This window comes from Polyodon spathula, chromosome 13, assembly GCF_017654505.1.
Source record: "Polyodon spathula isolate WHYD16114869_AA chromosome 13, ASM1765450v1, whole genome shotgun sequence".
NCBI lineage: Eukaryota > Metazoa > Chordata > Actinopteri > Acipenseriformes > Polyodontidae > Polyodon > Polyodon spathula.
The window spans coordinates 33,366,121-33,386,491 of NC_054546.1; the positions used below are offsets into that span (position 1 = coordinate 33,366,121).

The following is a 20,371-nucleotide window of genomic DNA, read 5'->3' on the forward strand; positions in this document are numbered from 1 at the left end:
CACCACTTGCTCTTGAAAAGTCAACATCAACACCACATTTTAAAAGTACAGACTGGGGGGCTCCCAAGTGGCGCATCCAGCAAAAGTACTCCACACAGATGTGCCCTATAGCCTTGGGATTGCAGGTTCAAGACCAGACTATGTCACAACCAACTGTGACCAGGAGCTCCCATGGGGTGGCACACAATTGGGGTCAGGGGTCACTAGCAGTGGGCCAAGGATACAAATAACAATTGTTAACAATTAAAAAACAATTAAACTTATGTTTTAAAAAAAAAAAAAAGCACAGACTGGACCTCAAGGGAATTGATCAAAGCTATAAAAAAAAAAAAAAAAAAAAAAACATACTTGGGAACAACCAAAGCTCCCCCCCCCCCCTTCATATTTATCATTTATATGAAAATAAGTGGCTCAAAAACAAAACAAGTGTACTCTTGTAGCTTTTCAAAATATTTTTAGCAGAGCAATACATGAGAGGAAACACAAATTGGCCAGCATTGCACACTGGCACAAGTACTGTAACTATTGAATCAGCTACTGAGAACTAAGGTTAACAGAAATGCTCCACAGCCAATCCTGTAAGTGTCAATCTCAGGTAAGGTACAGTACTTATACCTGTAGCACAGGAATTAAATGTATAACACAGTGGTAAGAACAATTGAAAATAAAAAGCTTGAAACAGTGAAGTACCCTGGCAACAGCCAAATCCCAATGTGGTACAGTTCCAGTGGTCTGTGACAAAGGGGTCCTTGTCCTTATCAAGCAGCAAAGGCAGACCAGGGTATGGCTTTGTGGTGTCCAGGGCAGTCCACACAAGTAAACCACCCAGGCACAAAAAAAAAAAAAAAAAACACTCAGAAAGGCATCAGGCCTGCATGTCAGCCAGAAGTTTAAAATAAAAAAAATAATAAAGGTCTGTGCCATGTCCTAGTATTCCTGTGGACTTGCAACATGCAAATGAAGTAAACCTAGATTGCCACCATATGGCTTACATGGAAAAGTGTACATTGTTCTAATAAAAAGACAGCTTGGTCTGACAGGAGGTCTTATCCAGTGGACACGTCATCCCCTGCACTGACCACCACGGTACAGCTTGAATCACTTGATGCTCAGCTGCAGTTCCTGTCTCATTATGGAGTGTATCTCATTAGAAGAGATTTCTGAAGAAGCTCACAACTGCTGTTTACTAAAGCTCAATGCCTGGCCGGTTAAAGGCAGCAATTGGGCGTCAAGAAGGCACTTGAGTAATTAAAACAAAAAGAAACAGTACTGTCCTGCTGAGCAAGACCAATGAACAGTCAAATTCGAGAACAATTAACTACCTACTCCAGAAATGAGGACATTCAATAATCTATAGGTTTTGATTAAATTGAAGTTAGTGATGATAAATTACAGCAAGTGTTTTGTTTGCCAAAAGGATTTACAGCATTATCACCTTAGCATCCTGCAGTTAGCCAAGTCTCCTGTGTCTTAAGCTGTTGTGAATGCGGTGGCTGGCACGTGTGCATTTTCACTATCATTAGCAAGGCAGTCCATCCAATAAAAAACGATTGTGACAGTAATCATGTCCGTTCCACTTTCTTGCTGCATAAACCACAGACGGAGGCTCAAATAAATTTTCACTTTCAAAACTTTATTATTTTAAATACACAAAGAAACACAACGCAAGTAAAGAAGTACAGTGTACAACAGAGGATGGCTTTGGGAGTGCTTGATGCCGGACTGGCCCAAAGAATGGCAACCAACATAAAGGAGAACTCAACAAACATACATTTCACATGTGCAATAAAACGGTATTTACGCCCACTCCACAGCACCCCCTACTGCTGGAGACTGGTAGTGCAGGAGAAACCCTAGTTTCGACTCGATTCCTTCTTGACTACTTCAGTGCATCCTGCTGCTGGGCTGGAAAACAACTCTCTCTCCTCTAACAATCCTCATAATCTTATATCAATTAAAAACAAGGTCCTTTAGGCACGACAGAAACAAATCATCCTATGTCCTCTTGGAGTGCAGATCATTTCAAAGTGCTTGTGGGGGGATGAAGGTAAACTTGTACCAAACCAAACCAATTATAAAATTACACAAAACTCAAAACACCCAACACACCAAGCGTATACAGAACGAGGTCTGAAGGGTAGAATGTTTACAGCAAATTCATTCCTGTACTCCTGTGAAGTACCTGTTCCTGCAATATGTTTCAGCGCAAATGCGAGTGATACTTGATATTCAAGTTTTAGTTTTCACGCTGTGCAGGTATTTGAATATGGACCATGGATAAAACATTCACTTTCTACGTACCTGTGCAGCATAGTTTCACAGCACAGCTGATTACTGACCCAGTGTTAGACGGGTTTGCTGTACTGTTATAGATGGGATTGCTGTTCTGGGTTTACTGCATTCAGTTCAAATAGACGGACAAAATGGGCGTAGGTCATTCCCCTACCACAAAAAAACAAAAGCTCTCACTTAGTTTTAAAAAAATATATATACACACAAAATCAATAGTTGTACAATACCAAGCAATAATCTTTTTTTTTTTTTTTTTTTAAATCCATGCAACTTAACCAGATGAAAAGCTGATTCTGACTGGTCTTGAAAAAAGTATACCAGTCTTTTAGCAATTACAGTATTCAACACCTCGCTCACATCTATATACAAAACACAAATACTTCTACATATATAAAATGAATACACAGTACATATTATATGCATACATGAACATGTGTGTACATGGTACTTTATTATACACATAGATTTTCATGTATATGTGTGCATATGTAAACTCATATGCACAAATATATACAGATAAGTACAAGTACAGTATAGGTTATTAGATGATTCAGAACCGCCTGCAACTCAAAAAAATGAGTCTGCTTAATATTACTGTAAATAAATCACTTATGTTGAAAATACTGCAGTTACTGTATGGACTATAACCTTTGTTCTTAGGATGCATAGAAACCATTTGTATAAAGGCTATCCAATAAATAGCCTTTAAATAATTCAATGTTATTAAAGGTTACCTCTCAGCAGTCAATACCAGGGATCCCGAAGTGCCATTTCAGGTTCAATAGGTATAATAGTACTTGAGATAGACATGAAACAATTTAATGTTTAAGGACATGGTTGAAATAAAGATTTGAAAAGCCTAGGTTGCTTTCTCCTTGTCCATTGTGGATAACTACTTTAAGTTGGAGACCTGGACTGAACAGAGATCAAATAAGACCAGATGGGAGTATTATAAACTTTTTCTTCCCTCTCATTAGCATACCACAATACTGTTCTGAATATACCATGTACTGGATCTCCTCTCCTTATTAAATTCCTGTGTTACAGGGAATGAGTTCTCACCTGTCTGACAGTTTCTTATGGAGAGAACAGAGTGGGAGAGGTTGCTATAGCGCTGTCATAGTCAAAGATAAATGTCCCTACAGAACCTCTCATTCAGGCAAACAGTGCTGTGCTGTGCATGGGAGCTTTTGTGACATTTCTTTATAGAAACTGAAATAGGAGTCCCAAAGAAAAAGAATATACAGCACTATATTTGCCATCACTGCTGCACTTGGCATTAACTTGGAACTGACATTACATACTACTAACAAAAGTAATACAAACAAAAGTGTTTCAGGATTGTTACTAAATTTGTTTTCTACTGCATGCAGTTGATTTTATTGTTTTTACTTATTTATTTATTTAGAGTGTCCAATTATTTTGCCCCAGATTTTATTCCCCCACAGTTCAGGAGATCCCGTGACCAAGCCAATTTCCTCTTTTGCACCCAGGAACGCAAGAACGGATGTCAGAGAGATACAGGCCTCTGGAAGACAAAGTGCAGACCTGCAGGTGTCTATTTGAGCTCACTGGGCACCTGGTCAGCAGGGTTCACAGGCGTCACAGCCAATGCAACGCTCCCTCTGGAATCCCCAGCAAAGAACTGAGCTGTTTTTAGTGTGTGGTCTCTTTGCTGGTGTTGTAGATGTTGAGGAGTTCATGGTTTTGCAGTGAAGGGTTTGTGTCCTGTTAGAAACCCATGCTGGTAAGAAGGCTGAATTTGAAGACAAGTGATCTGTTTTTTTTTTTTTTTTTTTTTTTTTAAATCAACAGGTAAATGAAGATCAGAGAAAGGAGGATGCATCCGTCCTTGATGATGTATTGAAAAAGTGAGGCTTCCTGTTTTGTTGACAGATTCCATACTCAGGTATGAGTACTACATGGTATGTAAGTTTTCAAGTGTCTAAAGGGTATGGTCACCTTCCAAATAAGACGATACATTCAAATGCATCACTAAAATGAACCAGCAATCATCAGACTGATACTGAGTTAGGTACACGTACACCTTAATGGTCAACACTGTTGTTAAAAAAAAACAGGAAATTGGACTTTTCATTATGCTGGGTTGCAGGACTGAACGCATTAAATGTCCTTAAAATTTTTATCAAGATGTTTAAGATATCCGACAATGTTCTTTGGGTTTTGGCAATTACTGTTAATTACTGATTATTTGAAAAGTAAACGACGATCGGTTATTCTGAGGCATTTCAGATGCTCCAAACAAACACACACACACACGCACATAAACGCACCCACAGGCCACAGAGAAGCTGGTGTTCCTCTACTTGCCCTGGAAGCTGCTGAGCTCCATGTCGTCCTTGCGGCGGCGCTGCTGAGCAAAGAGCGAGCTGAAGGGGTACAGCTTGGCCTTGGCGGGGTAGCGATGGCCGCCGATCTCAACCTCATACTCTCCACGGTTGATGAAGTCAGCCGTGACGACGGTGGGCGTGCCTGGATCGGTCTGTGGTGGCTTCACAAAGCCCAGGCACACGTGTCTCTCTAGAGTGTAGCTGTAGGCGCTGCTGCTAGTCACCCCCACCAGCTCCTCATTGCGGTAGATGGGCTCCCCCCACCAGGGCCAGAGGTCCAGCTCCGTATTGTGGTCCTCCAGCAGGAACATGATGAAGCGACGCCTCACCCCTGCCTGCCGCTGCTGCAGCAGAGCCTCCCTCCCAATGAACTCTGTCCCCTAGGCAGGATTGAGAGGAGGGAATACACAGGGAACCTCAGCTAGAGATGCAACTGGCAAGCTGGACTGAAATCAGTTATGACAGTATTATCTACAATTTTGTATGTCTGGATTAATCGTTCTGTAAAAAAAATCAGTAACAGTATTAAATTCAGTAACAAATCAGTGGCATTTAATGGGAGTTAAAACAAGATTTAAGATAACTGTGACTCCAGTGAAAAACAGGAGACAATTCTCGATAACTGGAAATGTCATCATTATCCTGATTCATCCCACTGGCAAGTAGAGCGAATCTCTCTGCTTCGACCAAAAAACACAGGTAAATGGTTTAATAGGTCTTGCCTCTAACTAACACAACTTTCTCATAATTTCTTATGGTTTGGTTGTTTTTCCCCAGACTTTTCAGTTGGACTCAGGTGAAGACATTTTCCTGCCATGTTTGTTAGGTTGTAAACTCAACCTAATTGATTAAGCATTTTGTTTATTTGCTTTGTGATTACATAAACAGTTTTTTTTTTTGTTTTGTTTAAAACATATTGCACCATTTTAACAAGAAGAGTTTAAAATCATGGTTTCTGTAGCCTTACCAACCAGAACTGTACTGGTGTATTGATTTAGTTTCCAAATGGTCTTTCTGTCACACAAATTAAAATGAATTTCGTTACCTTAAATACCTTCAACACAATGAACTATAGATGAGGCTAATACAGCAAAGCTGTAAATGGCTATAAGTGACCAATGACATGAAATCCATCCCTGTGTACACTCACTGCACTTAAACGCTACACATAATCCCAGATCCACTGACCTTATCGAATTTAACCCTGAACTCACGCCCGCACTCCAGTGGGGTGGTGAATGCGTCCAGGTCCTGACCCCAGAAGGCGAAGAACTTCTCAATACGCAGACTGCGCAGGGCGTAGTAGCCAGAGTTGCGAATCCCATACTTCTGTCCCACAGACATCACCTCATTATAGACGTGCAAGGCATACTGCAAGATGCAAGAGAGAGGGGACACAGGCACGTGTTAGAGAGAGAGAGAGAGAGAGAGAGAGAGAGAGAGAGAGAGAGAGAGAGAGAGAGAGAGTACTGCAGCGGTGTGAATTTAATAAACATTTAAACCTGAGAATCAAACACATTTCAAATTTGACTTTAATATTGGGGATGTTTGTAACCATTGTAAGAAGTCCTCCATCACAATTTTATAAGAGAAATTTTATTTTATTTTATCATTTTATCAGTTGTACAAGAGAAAGACTGTGAAGAAATACTAGACACAGTTACTTTGATGTAAACACTAAGACTAACTAAAACCTGTATTCAGCCTACAAGCTTGACAATGGTTAAACGTTTAGGCAAAAACGTTTTCAAAATTATTAACACCCCTAGAGTATAGGAGCAGCATGCACAGCTTACACAAAACCTGACACACAGACTGCCAACGTTCTATGTGATGCCAGCCCTGGCAGTCAACATTGTGTCAGCCTGTCCTTTACTGGTAGTAAATAATAATAATAATAATAATAATAATAATAGGGATACCACTGCACCTTGTCTATTCTTTGTCTAGTCTATTCAACCAAGTCTCCAAAATATTCCGGACACAGATAAGAACAGTTTTGAATTAACAATTTCCTAGACAAGCAACTCACCTCAATAGGGATGTACAGCATGAAGCCTGGCTCTCCTGTGTGTGTCATGCTCATCACCCGGATCCCATTGGCGTACCCCACACTCATTTCCTGAGGGAAAAAGAACATCAGACCTGAAGGGTACATACAGCATGGCCTAGTGATGAGATATGGGAGTCGGGAGCTTCCATCCTGCTTTTTAGAGAAAGTACAACTATAAAAGGAGAGGGAGTGGTTCTGGTTCTGGCTCAATGACCATTCAACTCTTTCACACAGCTAGGCAACAATTAAGGATTAATCTGGTGCTATACAAAAGGAAGGTCTACACTACCAGAAGTATCATGGAGGTACAATCAAGCATCTCAAACCTAACCTGAGCACCCCTGTGCCTCTCTGAAGCAGAGTCTGCTGAATGTGCTGGCTTTGTGATGTCCGCTGGGGGCTAGGTTGAAATAATCAAACACGTTTCACTTGTGACCTGAACAGGAGTCTGCTGCACAATCCCTTAGACATCTGCTTATTTGACACCCAAAACAAACATTTCTTAAATAGAATGTTCCCTTAAATGATTACATGAATGGTGTGCATTCCCTTGAATACATATAATAGAGGAAGCCAAAGTTACATATTCTATACATTTTGTAATATTAGCTAAAAATAATGTCAACCGCCCAACCGTTCACTGTGCTCAGCCACCAGTGAAGAATCCTAACCAAATGCAGTACATCAATGTTTTTTGGACATTACATTTGATCCCCGTGTTAAATTGTCAAAAAAGGGAGAAGGTAATTTCACTGTGGAAACATCTACCTTACAGAAGAGTGAGGGGAAGTGGTCGGGGGTCAAGGGCACGTAGGAGAGTTCAGAGAGCACATCCATTGCACGGGGGCCGATGACATTCAGCGCTGCACATTGTTGTAAGACAGAGAGAGTTTAACAGGTAGCTCTTTTCACAGTCACACATCTTCACATATCCGTACATGGTATCTCACTCACTGGCCACATTATTAAGACCCGTCTACCCAAATATATCTGGGATTGTCCTGGTGTGTTCTCACGATATTTCCCAGGTCCTTTGATTACTCTGTAAGAATGCTGAACGAATGGTTACTTTCAAATCGATGGTTATGGTTGCCATGGAAGATGCCTGATCATGATTCTCTACCTATTTCTCTTTACTAAATGTGTGTATGAACAATTCTTCTGGCCCTATCAACAACATTAAGTTTGCAGCTGGCTGCTCTTTTCATTAGTGTTTATCATAGTTCCTGTCTAAAGGACGGCACCCCCTGGTGGCCATTACCTACCTGTATACTTCCAGGTGACGTCCTCAAGCTGCAGGTGGGAATCACTGGGCATGTGCTGCTTGATCCAGGACCAGCAGTGAACCTGCTGATCGGTGGGGGAGATGATGAAGAACCTGGCCAAGGAGGAGAGGCAGACACATACATTGGTGACAAGATGAGGACAACTGCTGGATAGACCTAGAAACACTCAAAATGGGAAGACTTATTGTGTCGGCAGGACCGTTTGCTGTACATAAACCCTTTAGCTACTGCTGTAGAGAGCACAACTATATGGTCAGACACAAGCTTGACTGCCCATCACTGTGACACTTAAGCCATTTTCAGTTGTACCAGTTTGGGTATCTGAAGGAGGCTAATTGTAAAGTATTTATAAGAATCTATGGAGACTTTCCTCAAGGCCCGACTTGATTTAGAACACCTCCAAAAAGTGAAAACACATTTTAAAACACATTTTAAAATCCTTTTAGCACCAGCACCATTACCGGTCCACTTCTTCTTGTGCTAAACATATGGCTAGGCTTTCCTTTCCTAAACTACAAGAGGCATACTAGTCTTATATCTGTATACAGACTTGTCTGCAGTGTTAAAAAGTGAAAGTATTGGTTATCAATCAATCCTGCTCATTACCTGCTTATACTGGTATTTCAATATTTGCATTCCGAATGTTGCCCTAACCGCAAGTGAAGTTTCGTATCTTGGTGAATGGAGATGAATTAAAAAAAAAAAAAAGTAAAAACAAGCGACTGTATTCAAAACAAAGAAAAAAAAGGGGAGTGCTGCTCACGTATGTTGTGTAAACAAGCAGGTAGGAAAATGCCAACCTGTTCTTGCTGAGCCGCACCACGCTGCAGTCGTTCTCGTAGCCGCCGCGCTGGTTCAGCATGCCCGTGTGGACGATGTGACCCACTGGCACGTCCAGGTCATTGGCACACAGTCTCTGCAGCAGCTCCAAGGCCTGGTCCCCTGATGACTGTGTGCAGGACAGGGAAGGAGCAGTATCGTTGACATTGGTTCAGTTTGATTTTTACTGGATAACTTTAGTGATGTAATCAAAGAATACACCTGTCTACCAGACATAAACTTATTAAGACACACGACCTCAATATTAGGTCTAAAGTCAAGGTCAGACACATTTAACATTTAGTGTTTATATAACCCTGCAAATCTTAAGTCTACCTCAAATGTTCTCCAATTACAGTCCCTCAGCCCTAACCACTCAGCCTTCCCTATTCCAAATCAGATTTAAAAAAGCAAACCCTGCAGTTTGAGAACCTCCGAGACAAAAAATCACTCTCATTTCCGCCCTGAAACTCACTGTGGGAATTGTCTGTTTAAAGTACACATTTTAAAATAAGGTACTCACGCTGAGCTCAAACTTGGTGAAGGATGACATATCGACAACACACACAGCCTCCTTACAGCACTTCACCTCTGCCCCCACGATATCAAACCAGTCCGGCTTGTAGAAGGTTTTACTCTGATCCAGCGCCAGGAGATCTGCAGTGGGAGAGAGCAGAGAGGTGAGACAGAGGGCTGAGCAGGACAGAGGGCTAGAAACTGGACACACAGCAGAAGAGTCACACAAATACAAGCAGACACCTCAACTATAGCCCTGTTGCCAAGGATATTCACCCCCTTGCAAGGGATGAAAATGTAAACATAGCAGCCTTTGCCAGCAGACGTCTGGACACTAGATATAAGGATAACGGACTGTTGATGAATCTAGTTTATCGGTTATGCCTGTGTCAGAGTTGTTTCTAAATGACTAAAGTAGGATTCAGTTTTAATCCTTCTTAGTTTTGTATTACTATTTTATTGTTCATCGCTCTGTGGCGATAAAGCATGTAGTTATTGTATTGAGAGAGAGCAGCACAGACCTTTGCCGGGTGGTACAAAGTACTTGGCCCTCTCAAAGCCATGCTTCTCCATCCAGCGCGCGCCCTGCGTGTCCAGACGATCATACAGGGGGGAGGTGCGCAGCTGTCGCCCTGTCTGGAAGTCCCAGCGAGGCACTTTCAGCTCATACAGCAGGGCTGCAGGAGAAACAAATGGGGGTTAGTGTTCAGTAATACTAAAAAAATTAAATAAAAGTATTTCAGTACAGAAGCTCTAACCACTAGGCCCCGACTGCCTCCTTCCCAGCCCCTAACCTCTAACCACTAGGCTTTACTGCCTCTATCCTGTGCCTAATTCCCACCTTCCACCAGTCTAAACTGTCTCTCCCCCCTAGTCCCCACCACACTCACGCATGACCTCCATAACACGATGGCGCAGGAAGGTGCGGCTGCTCTGCAGGGTGCCGAAGCGCTTCACATCGAGGGGCCACACGTTCTCTGAAGGGTACCCATGGGTCATCCACTCTGCCAGGTACCTGGGGGGAGCAAGTAAAAGACTTCAAGACAAATAGGGGCCTGTGTATCAGGTGTAGTTATTAGCATACAGTGCCCCAAAATATGAACTGGCAGGTATTGTATTCACTATTAAAATACTGAAATTATGGGCTTTATACTAAAATATATAAATAAATAAAATAAATGTAAAAAAGTGCAACATTTATTTCTTGATGGTCATTAAATTTAAACTAGAGAGACCCTTGACAGTATTTGATATTCCATATAAGTACACAACATACAGAAACAATTTAATATGAGCCTGGTTTACAGCATCAGCATTGCTACAGTAAAATAAAGCAATGCCAATCAAAACAATGCAAAATACCAGTAATAAATTGTGCTGTGTCTTGTTAAAAGATTCTAATTGTAGACACAGCTTTTAAATTGTAGTTTAGCAAACCCAGCTAATGTAAATACCAACAACTCTACAGGAAACAGTTTTAAAGGTTGGGGGTTTCCATAATACCTGAATCGCTGTTTTATACAGCATTCTTCTAAAACTGTTTAGCACCTAAACTGTTTTTAACATTGTACCAAGTTGTGCTTTGTACCCCTTTAAACCCAGTTTCACCCGAGTTATGTCTCCCATTGCGGGCCTTAAAATTCTCGATATGTAGACTGGTGCAAGCATGTTGCACCTGTGCCTTAGAATTTGCACAGGGCCCCAAAATGCCTGGGACGGTTGTGATCTCACCTCCCGCCACCCCCTGCAAACGACAGCCCTGACGAGTTCATGCCCCCAAGTACGAAGTAGCCGTGCACAGTCTGCGTCTCCCCCATGATGCAACGCATGTCAGGGGTGAAGGATTCGGGCCAGTTGACAAGCTGGTGGATCTCACAGGAATCCAGAGAGGGCATCCTGCGCAGGAGGGCACTCAGCATGGGCTCTGTGGGCACAGACACACAACATTGAAACAGCAAGGCTGGTCACCAGCTTCTGGAGCTGAACTTGTCCACTGAATTGTAGTCCAATACTAGAAATGGGTGTTTTTACAAACAGCATCCCCGGTAGCATAATCTAAGAATTGTGAAAAAGATCACTGCTGTTAAAATGGTCAGAAGTTAAAACAATGTTGCACTGAAACACTTAATGTTCACTCCTCACCACCTGTAAAGCAAGTGGTCTATAGCATCGATATGACCAGAGGATAAAGCAATCTTGCAAAGGAATGGTTACTTTTTATTGGACATCACTGGGAATGGAACTAAGAACATCAAAGAATACAAACATGTACAGGGTTGGGGTCCATTCCAATTCACAATCCCTTTTAATCAATTCCAACACTGTTCAGAATTACAATTAGCAGTATTCTGTTTTAACTTCACACAGTGGCAGCACATTACTTCAATTGAAGGCACTTTTAGGCAATTAAATAGGCTTCAAATGAAAGCAGCTTAACAATCACAATTATTATTGCTCTAAAATATAAATTCTTTTCAAATTAGAACTGGGAATTGATTTTAAAACAGGAATTGACCCCAACCCTGGATGTGTACCAAACATTAAGGCAACAACTCAGTGCATTGTCTCTACACAGCACAAACCTAGTCACATGACCTTGACATATTAGGCCATATTAGGTCAGTCATGTTCACCAAGACTGACAGCACAACGTCCTAAGCAATGTTGGTCTGGGGGCAAGATGTTTTTAGCCTGCTGTGGAATTTAGTTTATTTTTAACGGTCGTGGTGTGCGCTGTCAGCTAGGAGGACAAAAAGGACAGCCCAGAGCGAAGTGTATGTGTGTGTGTGCCAATCTCTTCAATCGCTGCAATACGTTCCTGTTATACATCAACCCCCACTGAACAGCTGTGGATATCTGTGCATCAACAACTTTAAACATGCAAGCAGGTGACATATCGAACTGTCAGATTTGTCTAAGAAGTTTCTTTTTGGTACGCTATGTATCTGTACAGTTACTGTTGTAGAATGGAAGGTTGTGCTGCTCTGGTCAGAGAGAAGTGCAGCAGATCAGATCAGTTATTAGAGAGGGCTGTGGTGTGAAAGGCAGTGGGTCTGAGTAGCTCAGTGGTTAGAGTGAAGGCTGTGGTGTGAAAGACAGTGGGTTTGAGTAGCTCAGTGGTTAGAGAGGGCTGTGGTGTGAAAGGCAGTAGGTTTGAGTAGCTCAGTTTGCAATATGGGCTGAATTGTGGAAGGTAGTGGGGTAGCTCAGTGGCAATGGCACTGCAGTGAGCCAAAGTAACATAGAAAAAAGAGAAAGATAAACTTTAAACACCAAAGTGGTCCCAGTCTTCCTGCATGCCCTGGATCTCGAGCTGACTCCTGCCCTCTGTGAAGATGGGTTTCGGATTCTTCTCAAAGCCGCCCGACAGCACGCCCCCCTGCCAGGCTCTCACGTAGATCCGACCATCCAGGTCCATCACCACTGCAGGAGACATAAAAACCAGCTTCAGGTGGTCAGCCTTTAATTTACCCAACCAGTCCCCATAACTCCAATATCAACTGTAGCAAGTTGAAAAAGAGTTACGGTGTTATTGTGCCGAGAAGATGAAACAGATCATTTGAATTGCAAAGTAACTCCAAGACTTGTGCAGGTCAAGACAGAGCTGGGATAAATCCATAGGAGAAAATATCATCCTGCTCACCAGGTGTGTGTGGCTGGAGAGGCTGCTCCAGAGGCTTGGTCAGCAGGTAGAAATGCTCGCAGGCATGCACAGGCACCGATACAGGTTCCTCACTGGACAGGCTCAGCTCATACGCCCACTGCCAGCAGAAGACAAGGAACCATGCAGTTAGGGATATTCGTAACCAGTGAAATTGCATTTGATTTTCAACAAGAAATACAACTGTGTTACACAGGCCAAAAATAACAAAACTGGACAAGAAAATACTGCAGACAGAGGACATGACTCCATATAGACATCAGGTAAAAGAAACCAAATGTGGATTTTTTTTTAACATTTTTAAATTACGGGCTTGCCGATGAAGATTGAGAGGAAAAAATGTGTTAATAATCTCTTGTTAGTTAATATTTTAAGAAAGCTCTGTTTGACTCTGATTTAGGAAAGGTTTTTTCACAAATAGAAGCACAAGCAAGTACAAGTTACTGTGTGATTTGTTTAATGGAATCTCCACATGTAAGGATACACACCTGTCCGGCACAATTCACAAAATAGTCACAGTCAATTTTCCCGCGGTCCGTTTCCACCCCTGTCACGTGACCCTTCTGGACCATGACGTGATTGACACTTGTGTGTTCATGGATCTGTACTCCTGAAATAAAAAGGGCCAGAAGTCACTCAGAAAAGCAGAGTGCATTTAGATCTGCCGCCATTTACAACAGATCACAGTGGCTGATTTTTTTAAAATGATCATGTTGCTACACAACTCATTCCTAACTATAAACACTCAATCATGACTGATTGTACAAAAAATTATACTTATTTCTAAAAGTCTATAAAAGATGGTGAGGTGTGAAAGTCTTTTGTGTCACTTGTCAAAAGAAGTTTATCTGGTTACAAAACCAGTAAGAAATAACTTCGCTACATATAAAGCTTTGGAGCCTATATTGTAATAAAAAAGGAAACATTCTAATAAATTTAGTCAAGCGTGCCAACATATAAAGACACTGAAAGACATGGACAGAGAAACTTTTGTTTTATAGAAATCACCTCTTTCTTACTAAATATGTATCCCTAGGTAATTGTCCGAGTATTGAATCTACAGATATAACACTGATTATTGTATGTTGTTGGTCAGTCACCACTGCAAAAAGAAAAACACTTTACTGTTTACGTGAAGAATATTCCTCCCACTCTTGCCAGCAGATATATAATATTTAGGGAGCACTATTTAGGGATACCAAGATATTTAATAAACTTAGGGGCCAATATAAAGTTAGCGGTCACTAAAAATGTGGCGTATGTAAACAATTCACCTGCTGTTATCAAATTAGCACTTATCCTTACAAATGTGCAGCAAACTGCTTTCTTACTTAACTCATTTGCATCTGTCTGAAGAGAGTACAATAACCTATCCTTGATTCAAAGATTTTTAGCAAGCAAGGGGTCAGAGGTGGGATTAAAAAAAGGCAAGAAATGGCCCACTAAAGCACCACAAGCCAGCAGGGGTGTACAAATACCATCTGGAGCCACAGTGTATCTTAGTATTAAGGACAAACCCAAAAACACTAAATATAATCTTGAAAAGTACAACTAACTAACTCACCGTTCTTTGCTGCAGCCACCACCAAGGCGTGGTTAACATCGGGAGGAGAGACCACAGCATCCCCTGGCACATGGACCGCCCCCACCAAATCATGAATATTAACCAGTGGGTGGAGTTCTGCCACCTGCTTTGGAGTGATGACATCACAACGGATCCCCAAAACCCTGCAGACAGCAAAACACAGTGTATGGCTTTGCATACTCTGGATGGCCCATTCCACAATGCTCTGGATATGATGAAAATGAAAGCAACAGAGTAACCACATCTATTAGAAACGTTAAGAGGGCATGTGGAAACTGCTAGAATATCCCTTTTTTATTACTCATGAAAGGCGAGGGACAACGACACTGGCTACAACCCCTCACAAGTCTGCAAGGAAGAATGTCTCCATGTTGAGCTGAACACACCCCAAAATTCAGTCTTGGACCTTGACCTTGACTCCAGTGAAGTCCATTTGTCCTTCCTGATTAGCACTAATCTTGGACTTCCTCACGAAGGTAACATTAGGCAGAGTTGCGCTAACCAGGGTCTGTGTAACCGGCCGTAGAGGTTTGATGAGAAGCACTACTACCTGTCCAAGTTAACTTCCTGTGCAATAAGTATTCGCCTGTCACACATCCTTCTTAACCGTTTATCACCCACTTGTGCTGCACTAATGCAAAATGGCTAGATTAAAGTGAAAGTGAGTTGCGCTTACAATTGAAAATGTAGGGTTTTTTTTTTTGTAAACCTGTGTATTTTGCTAGTATGTAAATTACACTAATGTAAGTGTATACAGAACGGTGGCAGTGCAGGAGCCCTGCGCATGAAGACGGGTTTTAGTGTAAACGTATATTGTAAAAGTTGTGTATTTATTGTAATTAATTAAGTACCTGACGCTCCTGGGAGAGCCTGTCTGCTGTGTGTGATTACCAGGTGTGGAATCTAATCAGCAGGTAGGTGTGTTCCAGCACGGCGTCGGGTATAAAAAGGTTCCATTTATTCACCACTGGGCTAAAGAAGCTGAAATTCGCCAGTGTGTGTGTGTGTGTGTGTGTGTCTGTGTCAGAGAGAGAGAGAGAGAGAGAGAGAGAGAGAGAGAGAGAATGAGAACAAGGGTTGGGTACCAAAGAGTGAGTAAGCAAGTCAAAACCGCCGACAGCCAGGAGAGTAGCCGGAGTTTGTTTATTATTGAACAGAGAAGATTAGTTCAGAGATGGTAGATCCTACCAAAGTTTTCGTACACTGTGTAGTATGTACTCCGTGCGCTACCATTTCTGGTAGTGTCACGTGAGCTGTTCAGCGTGTTGATATGTAAATAAATCCTGTTCGCCTGTGGGGCATATCAACTTCCACCTCCGTCTCCATCTCCTGCCTGTCGCTCAGCAGCGAATGCAATCACCCACACGGCAGACAGCTGCTCAGTCACAAGCAGTAATACCCTGTATCTTTCTAAACAAGGGATTTAGGGGAGCTCCTTAATAAAAGCTGAATCTCAAAATAATAATTGTGTGAATATGGTAATTGTTCCAGCTGTGTATAATGGCATTTAAAACAGGATTCATTTATCCGCTTTTTACATATCTCCCTTACTCCTGTCCCACCGTAATTGGATATGTGACGGACTACTGTAATTATCTATTTGTTTATTTGTCTTACTTCAGTGAAGTTAGACTGGGATAATTACTCCTCCCAGGGACTATGACATTAGAAATGACCAGCACAGGTGCATAATAAGCCTAAGTTCGAGGCTCAGGGGGATCCTATTACCTGCTGTACATAAAATAAAGTGCTTCTCCTCAAAACAGATTAGCGTTGTGGCAGGATAAATGAGCATGACCCAAAAGCTTGTTTAAGGTTATTACTCTTTTTGACACAGAAACAATCCAGTCAGTTTCACAGGAGCTGCCACATTACTGAGAACAAATACACAAGGATAAAGGTAGAAAGCCGGAGCTGCACTCACTTGAGGCGGGAGGCGAGGCGCTTTAGCGAGATGAATCGATCCTGATTTTGGGCGAGGCAGAGGGACCCTGTCTTCACATACCCTGCAAGGCGACAAGAGGCATCACACACCATGGGAATCTAATACCGGGCAATATATACTGCTTACTCTGTACTGCTTTTCTGACTGACACACTCAGTTTGAGCAAGAAGACATTGTTGACAATGACTTTTTTTGTGCTAATAGCAGAATTATAGTCTCAGTGATCATTTTTCCCAGGCGCTGCTCTAAAGGCTGAAAGACTTACCTGTTTTCACCCCGGTTTCCTGTTCCAGTTGTTGATAGAGTGTGTTGGAATAGTCAGCCATCTTACTCTCAATTGGGATGTGCTTAGCTGTGCTCACAATACCAGCGCACAGCCGAGTCGTCCCTGCGCCAAGCCTGACACACAGAAAGAGTCAAGCAGTTATTTCCACACGAAAGAAGAATTATATTATTAAAACAAGTCCTCAATATGGCAGCCTTGTCAATGCCACGGTCATCAATATATACACTACTAAAAACAAAACAAAAATACTCTTACACAATTTTATTGTGTTTTGTTTAACTTAAGGGGAGTGTAGCTTTTTGCTGCACAAGGCCAAAAAACAATCCAGTGCAGCAGACTCGCATGAAGCCAATGCTATCCATCTACCTTCCCTGCTCCAGCAACACCACGTCCTTCCAGCCCAGCTTGGCGAGATGATAAGCTACAGAGGAACCCACAATGCCCCCTCCACAGATCACCACTCGGGCCTGGCTGGGCAGTGGGGTGGGGTGGGGTTCCCCTACAGAGGCCAGGCCCCGTCGCCCCATCAACGAGCCCCACCGATGTACGTCAAACAGGAGCCTGGGAAACATGGCAGGGGACAGAGCCTTGGAGTTTCGAACGCAGCCTCGCATCACAGTGCCTACTGAGGGAGAAGGGGCAAAGTTAGGACACAGGGACCCACAAACTACAAAGAACTGCGGTCTGTAGTTTCTATACAAGAATCTCACAGTAGCCAACACCAAGATTGGGGCTGGAGTGAAAATCAATAGGCAGCACACACTGTTGTGTTAAAGGACAGTCCCTGGGTAATGGATGAGTGTGTATTGCACAACATGTATTATGTAATACTGTATATAAAAGCTAGTAAAGACAGCAGATCAGGTAGCAGGTGCTTTCCTAGTGACTGCACAAATTACTGAGGCATCTCAAGCAACCGTTTCAAACAAGATAGTCACTCTGAATAACACACAGTTGTGTTCTGTATCATGTTCTAATTTCTGTTCTAGAAATCAAATGTATTCATCATTGGTATGTTAGATCAAACTGATAGCCAAACAAAAGGTTTATTGGGCCCCAGAAAGACTATTATTATAAGTAGAGAAATACTAGCATTTGCAAATATGTTATTACAAATTACATTATGATCCTTGCTCACGTTATGTTGTTTTCAAAGCAAATTGTAACTCCACCCACTTTATCAGCGAGTTCCCTGATGATTCAAGCCGAGATTCCCTGCGCCTGCGGTATGCCCCCCGCCTGGTTTTGCGGGAAACTGATCCTTTTCTGTTTCTTTTTTTAGTAGTTCCCACTCCTCCTCAACTCAACGACGACCCGGGGTTTTCTAGATCGGGCCCGGCCTCCTCGTTCGTTACGGACCTGCTTAACCTTAACACTTCCCACTTGACTCCCAATCTCAGTTCTCTGACAGCTCGCCTGTCCTGAGTGCCCTTAGACACTCGTACAACTCTACTCTACAACCTGTTATTTGTTATCGAACGAGGTTCACCTTTTCACGCTCGCTGGTCCATAATGTCACCCAGGGAGACATCTAGTGTCATCCCAAAAAAGGCAGTTGAATTCCGAGTTAGCGTCTTTCTCTGTAGATCAGCGACGGCCTAACCCCCGGATAAATCCCCGATCTCCGAGTACCGCCTATACGCAATTAACTCTCTGTCTGTCGGTTTATTGCTAGATCAGTTCAACACTGCCACCCTAAACGTAGAGGGAGCAATACACTACAACTCTGCGTCTGCACGTAAGGCGATATCTTAAGTCACGCCTTCTGTGCTTTAACCAATCATTAAATGAACTGGTGCGACACACCTCCAGTAGCCCAAAAGCGACCAATTACAGAAGCGCTTATAGAGGAAATGCTGCTCCACGTGATTAATGTTTTCAAAACACTCCCAGGAGAGATCCTGAACTGTGTGCGGTGAAGTGCTTGGACCGGCGGCAATGAGGTGAAAGGTCTTTATTACACTATTGAAATGTTATTCTGCGTGCTTTCATATAGCCTGTTAGCTATGTTGTTCATTGTTAATTTATTAATTGCATTGGAATATTTTACTTGCGGTGTAACATAGCGGCTCACAAACTTCTAAACGATGTGTTGTTCTGTAAGAATGACCATAACTTTATTTTTTTTTTTTTATGTTGTATACATAACTATAACAAAATAATATTTTTGGATTTATCAATAACTTTACAGCTGGTTTAGAAGACTGACTCAATATATACAGAGAGAAATTAGTTTAAAAAAAAAAAAAAATAAATTAAAATAAACAATAAATGTTTAGTTTTGTAAGGTCCGAGTTACAGTTGAGTTCACCACGGTCACCATAAATACTGCGGTCTTGATATGGGGAGAGTGTGGAAGTAGTTGTTAAAGAACCCAAATTTAGGAAAATCAAACTTTATTTGTTTTTTCATAGAAACAAACTGTGCATGATTACTGAAGCACAGGCTGCCTATATTAAAATGTGTACCTCTGTAAACAGGGAATGCGAACCAGTGGAGATCCTGGAGCAAACTGCCCTCCATAAAATACACTGCAATTAATTTACACTCAATTGATAAGTTAAGGACGATCCAGACATGTAAGCAAAACTGAGATTTTAAGAGTGGTACAGGGTGCTGAATTTTGGATTTATATTAGATTCTCGGTGTTATTCCGAGTACAAGAAGAACCCGAACGGACCTTTTCAAGGGCACAAGAAAAGGTCAAGGTTGCACACACAGTCACAGGCCCTTCTGGGAACAATACAGTAAGAGGGCACTCATTTTAAATACAGGAGTTTCAGCTACGCTATTCGAATTGTGGATCTGCTGTTTCGAGAAGACTTCCTGTTTATATTAACACACTGAGTTAGCAAGTTAATACAATAAGCGCTTGGGGACAATCTGACCCACTCCAAATAGGTATGCTGTGTAAGGATCCTAAAATACTGAGTCTAATCGGTTAAAGGCAGTTTCATTGGAATATTTTAGTATTGACGTTATTGCTGGGGAAAAACATGGAGGGATATAGCAGGAAAAATTTCACAATTTGGAGTTTGTGTGATGACACTTAATTAGGACACCTTTTAGATAAGAACCCAAGGGCTATACTGAGCAACCTGTCAGTCCATCTCACTTACAATTTTATATATATTTAGGGTAATCTACTTTGATACTGAAGTTATAATTTTCCGATACCAGCCGATGTTGCCGATACGAGCAGTATTTGTTTATTTCAGGTGGCAGTAAATGCAGTGTGTTTGAATACTAATACTGTCTAGACAAAAAAGACTAAATACAATTTTGTAATGTTGGTTTGAAAATTTTCAATATTAGCCTATATTCAAGTATTCCAGAGCTAAAGCCCCTCTCAGTAGGAGCTCTATTTCCCCACACAGTCAAACCTTTGTGTTGACCACCAAGGGAGAGAAACACCCAGCAGTGTGAAATACATCTGATGTTTATGATCTTTTCTGAACTAGGCCTTTCTGAAAACATATCCCATTAAATAGTCAGGTGGTGAATAAAGACCCCCCCCCCCCCCCCCCCACAAATGTCAATTCAGAGATTAATTTCACTGAAGTAGGTTTGATAGAAT

General features: G+C 41.9%; 1 protein-coding gene across 5 annotated transcripts; it reads right to left on the minus strand.

The window, feature by feature from the left end:
* Positions 1-1,612: 1,612 nt before the first annotated feature.
* Positions 1,613-18,527, minus strand: LOC121325559 (pyruvate dehydrogenase phosphatase regulatory subunit, mitochondrial-like). Of its 5 annotated transcripts, none has more exons than XM_041268230.1 (18): positions 18,284-18,527; positions 17,161-17,416; positions 16,774-16,907; positions 16,488-16,569; positions 14,543-14,706; positions 13,467-13,588; positions 12,961-13,078; positions 12,591-12,740; positions 11,049-11,241; positions 10,208-10,332; positions 9,839-9,994; positions 9,325-9,458; positions 8,783-8,931; positions 7,962-8,074; positions 7,465-7,559; positions 6,676-6,765; positions 5,832-6,014; positions 1,613-5,023 (listed from the first exon to the last, which is right to left on the minus strand). In XM_041268230.1, exons 2-18 carry the CDS (start codon positions 17,406-17,408, stop codon positions 4,616-4,618), a joined length of 2,664 nt encoding a protein of 887 aa, XP_041124164.1. In that variant the 5' UTR covers positions 17,409-17,416; positions 18,284-18,527; the 3' UTR covers positions 1,613-4,615. The 5 variants fall into 5 exon arrangements, with proteins under 5 accessions (XP_041124164.1, XP_041124167.1, XP_041124165.1 ...); XM_041268233.1 differs by having other exon boundaries at positions 17,161-17,419; XM_041268231.1 differs by having other exon boundaries at positions 17,971-18,527.
* Between the last annotated feature and the right edge of the window lie 1,844 nt (positions 18,528-20,371).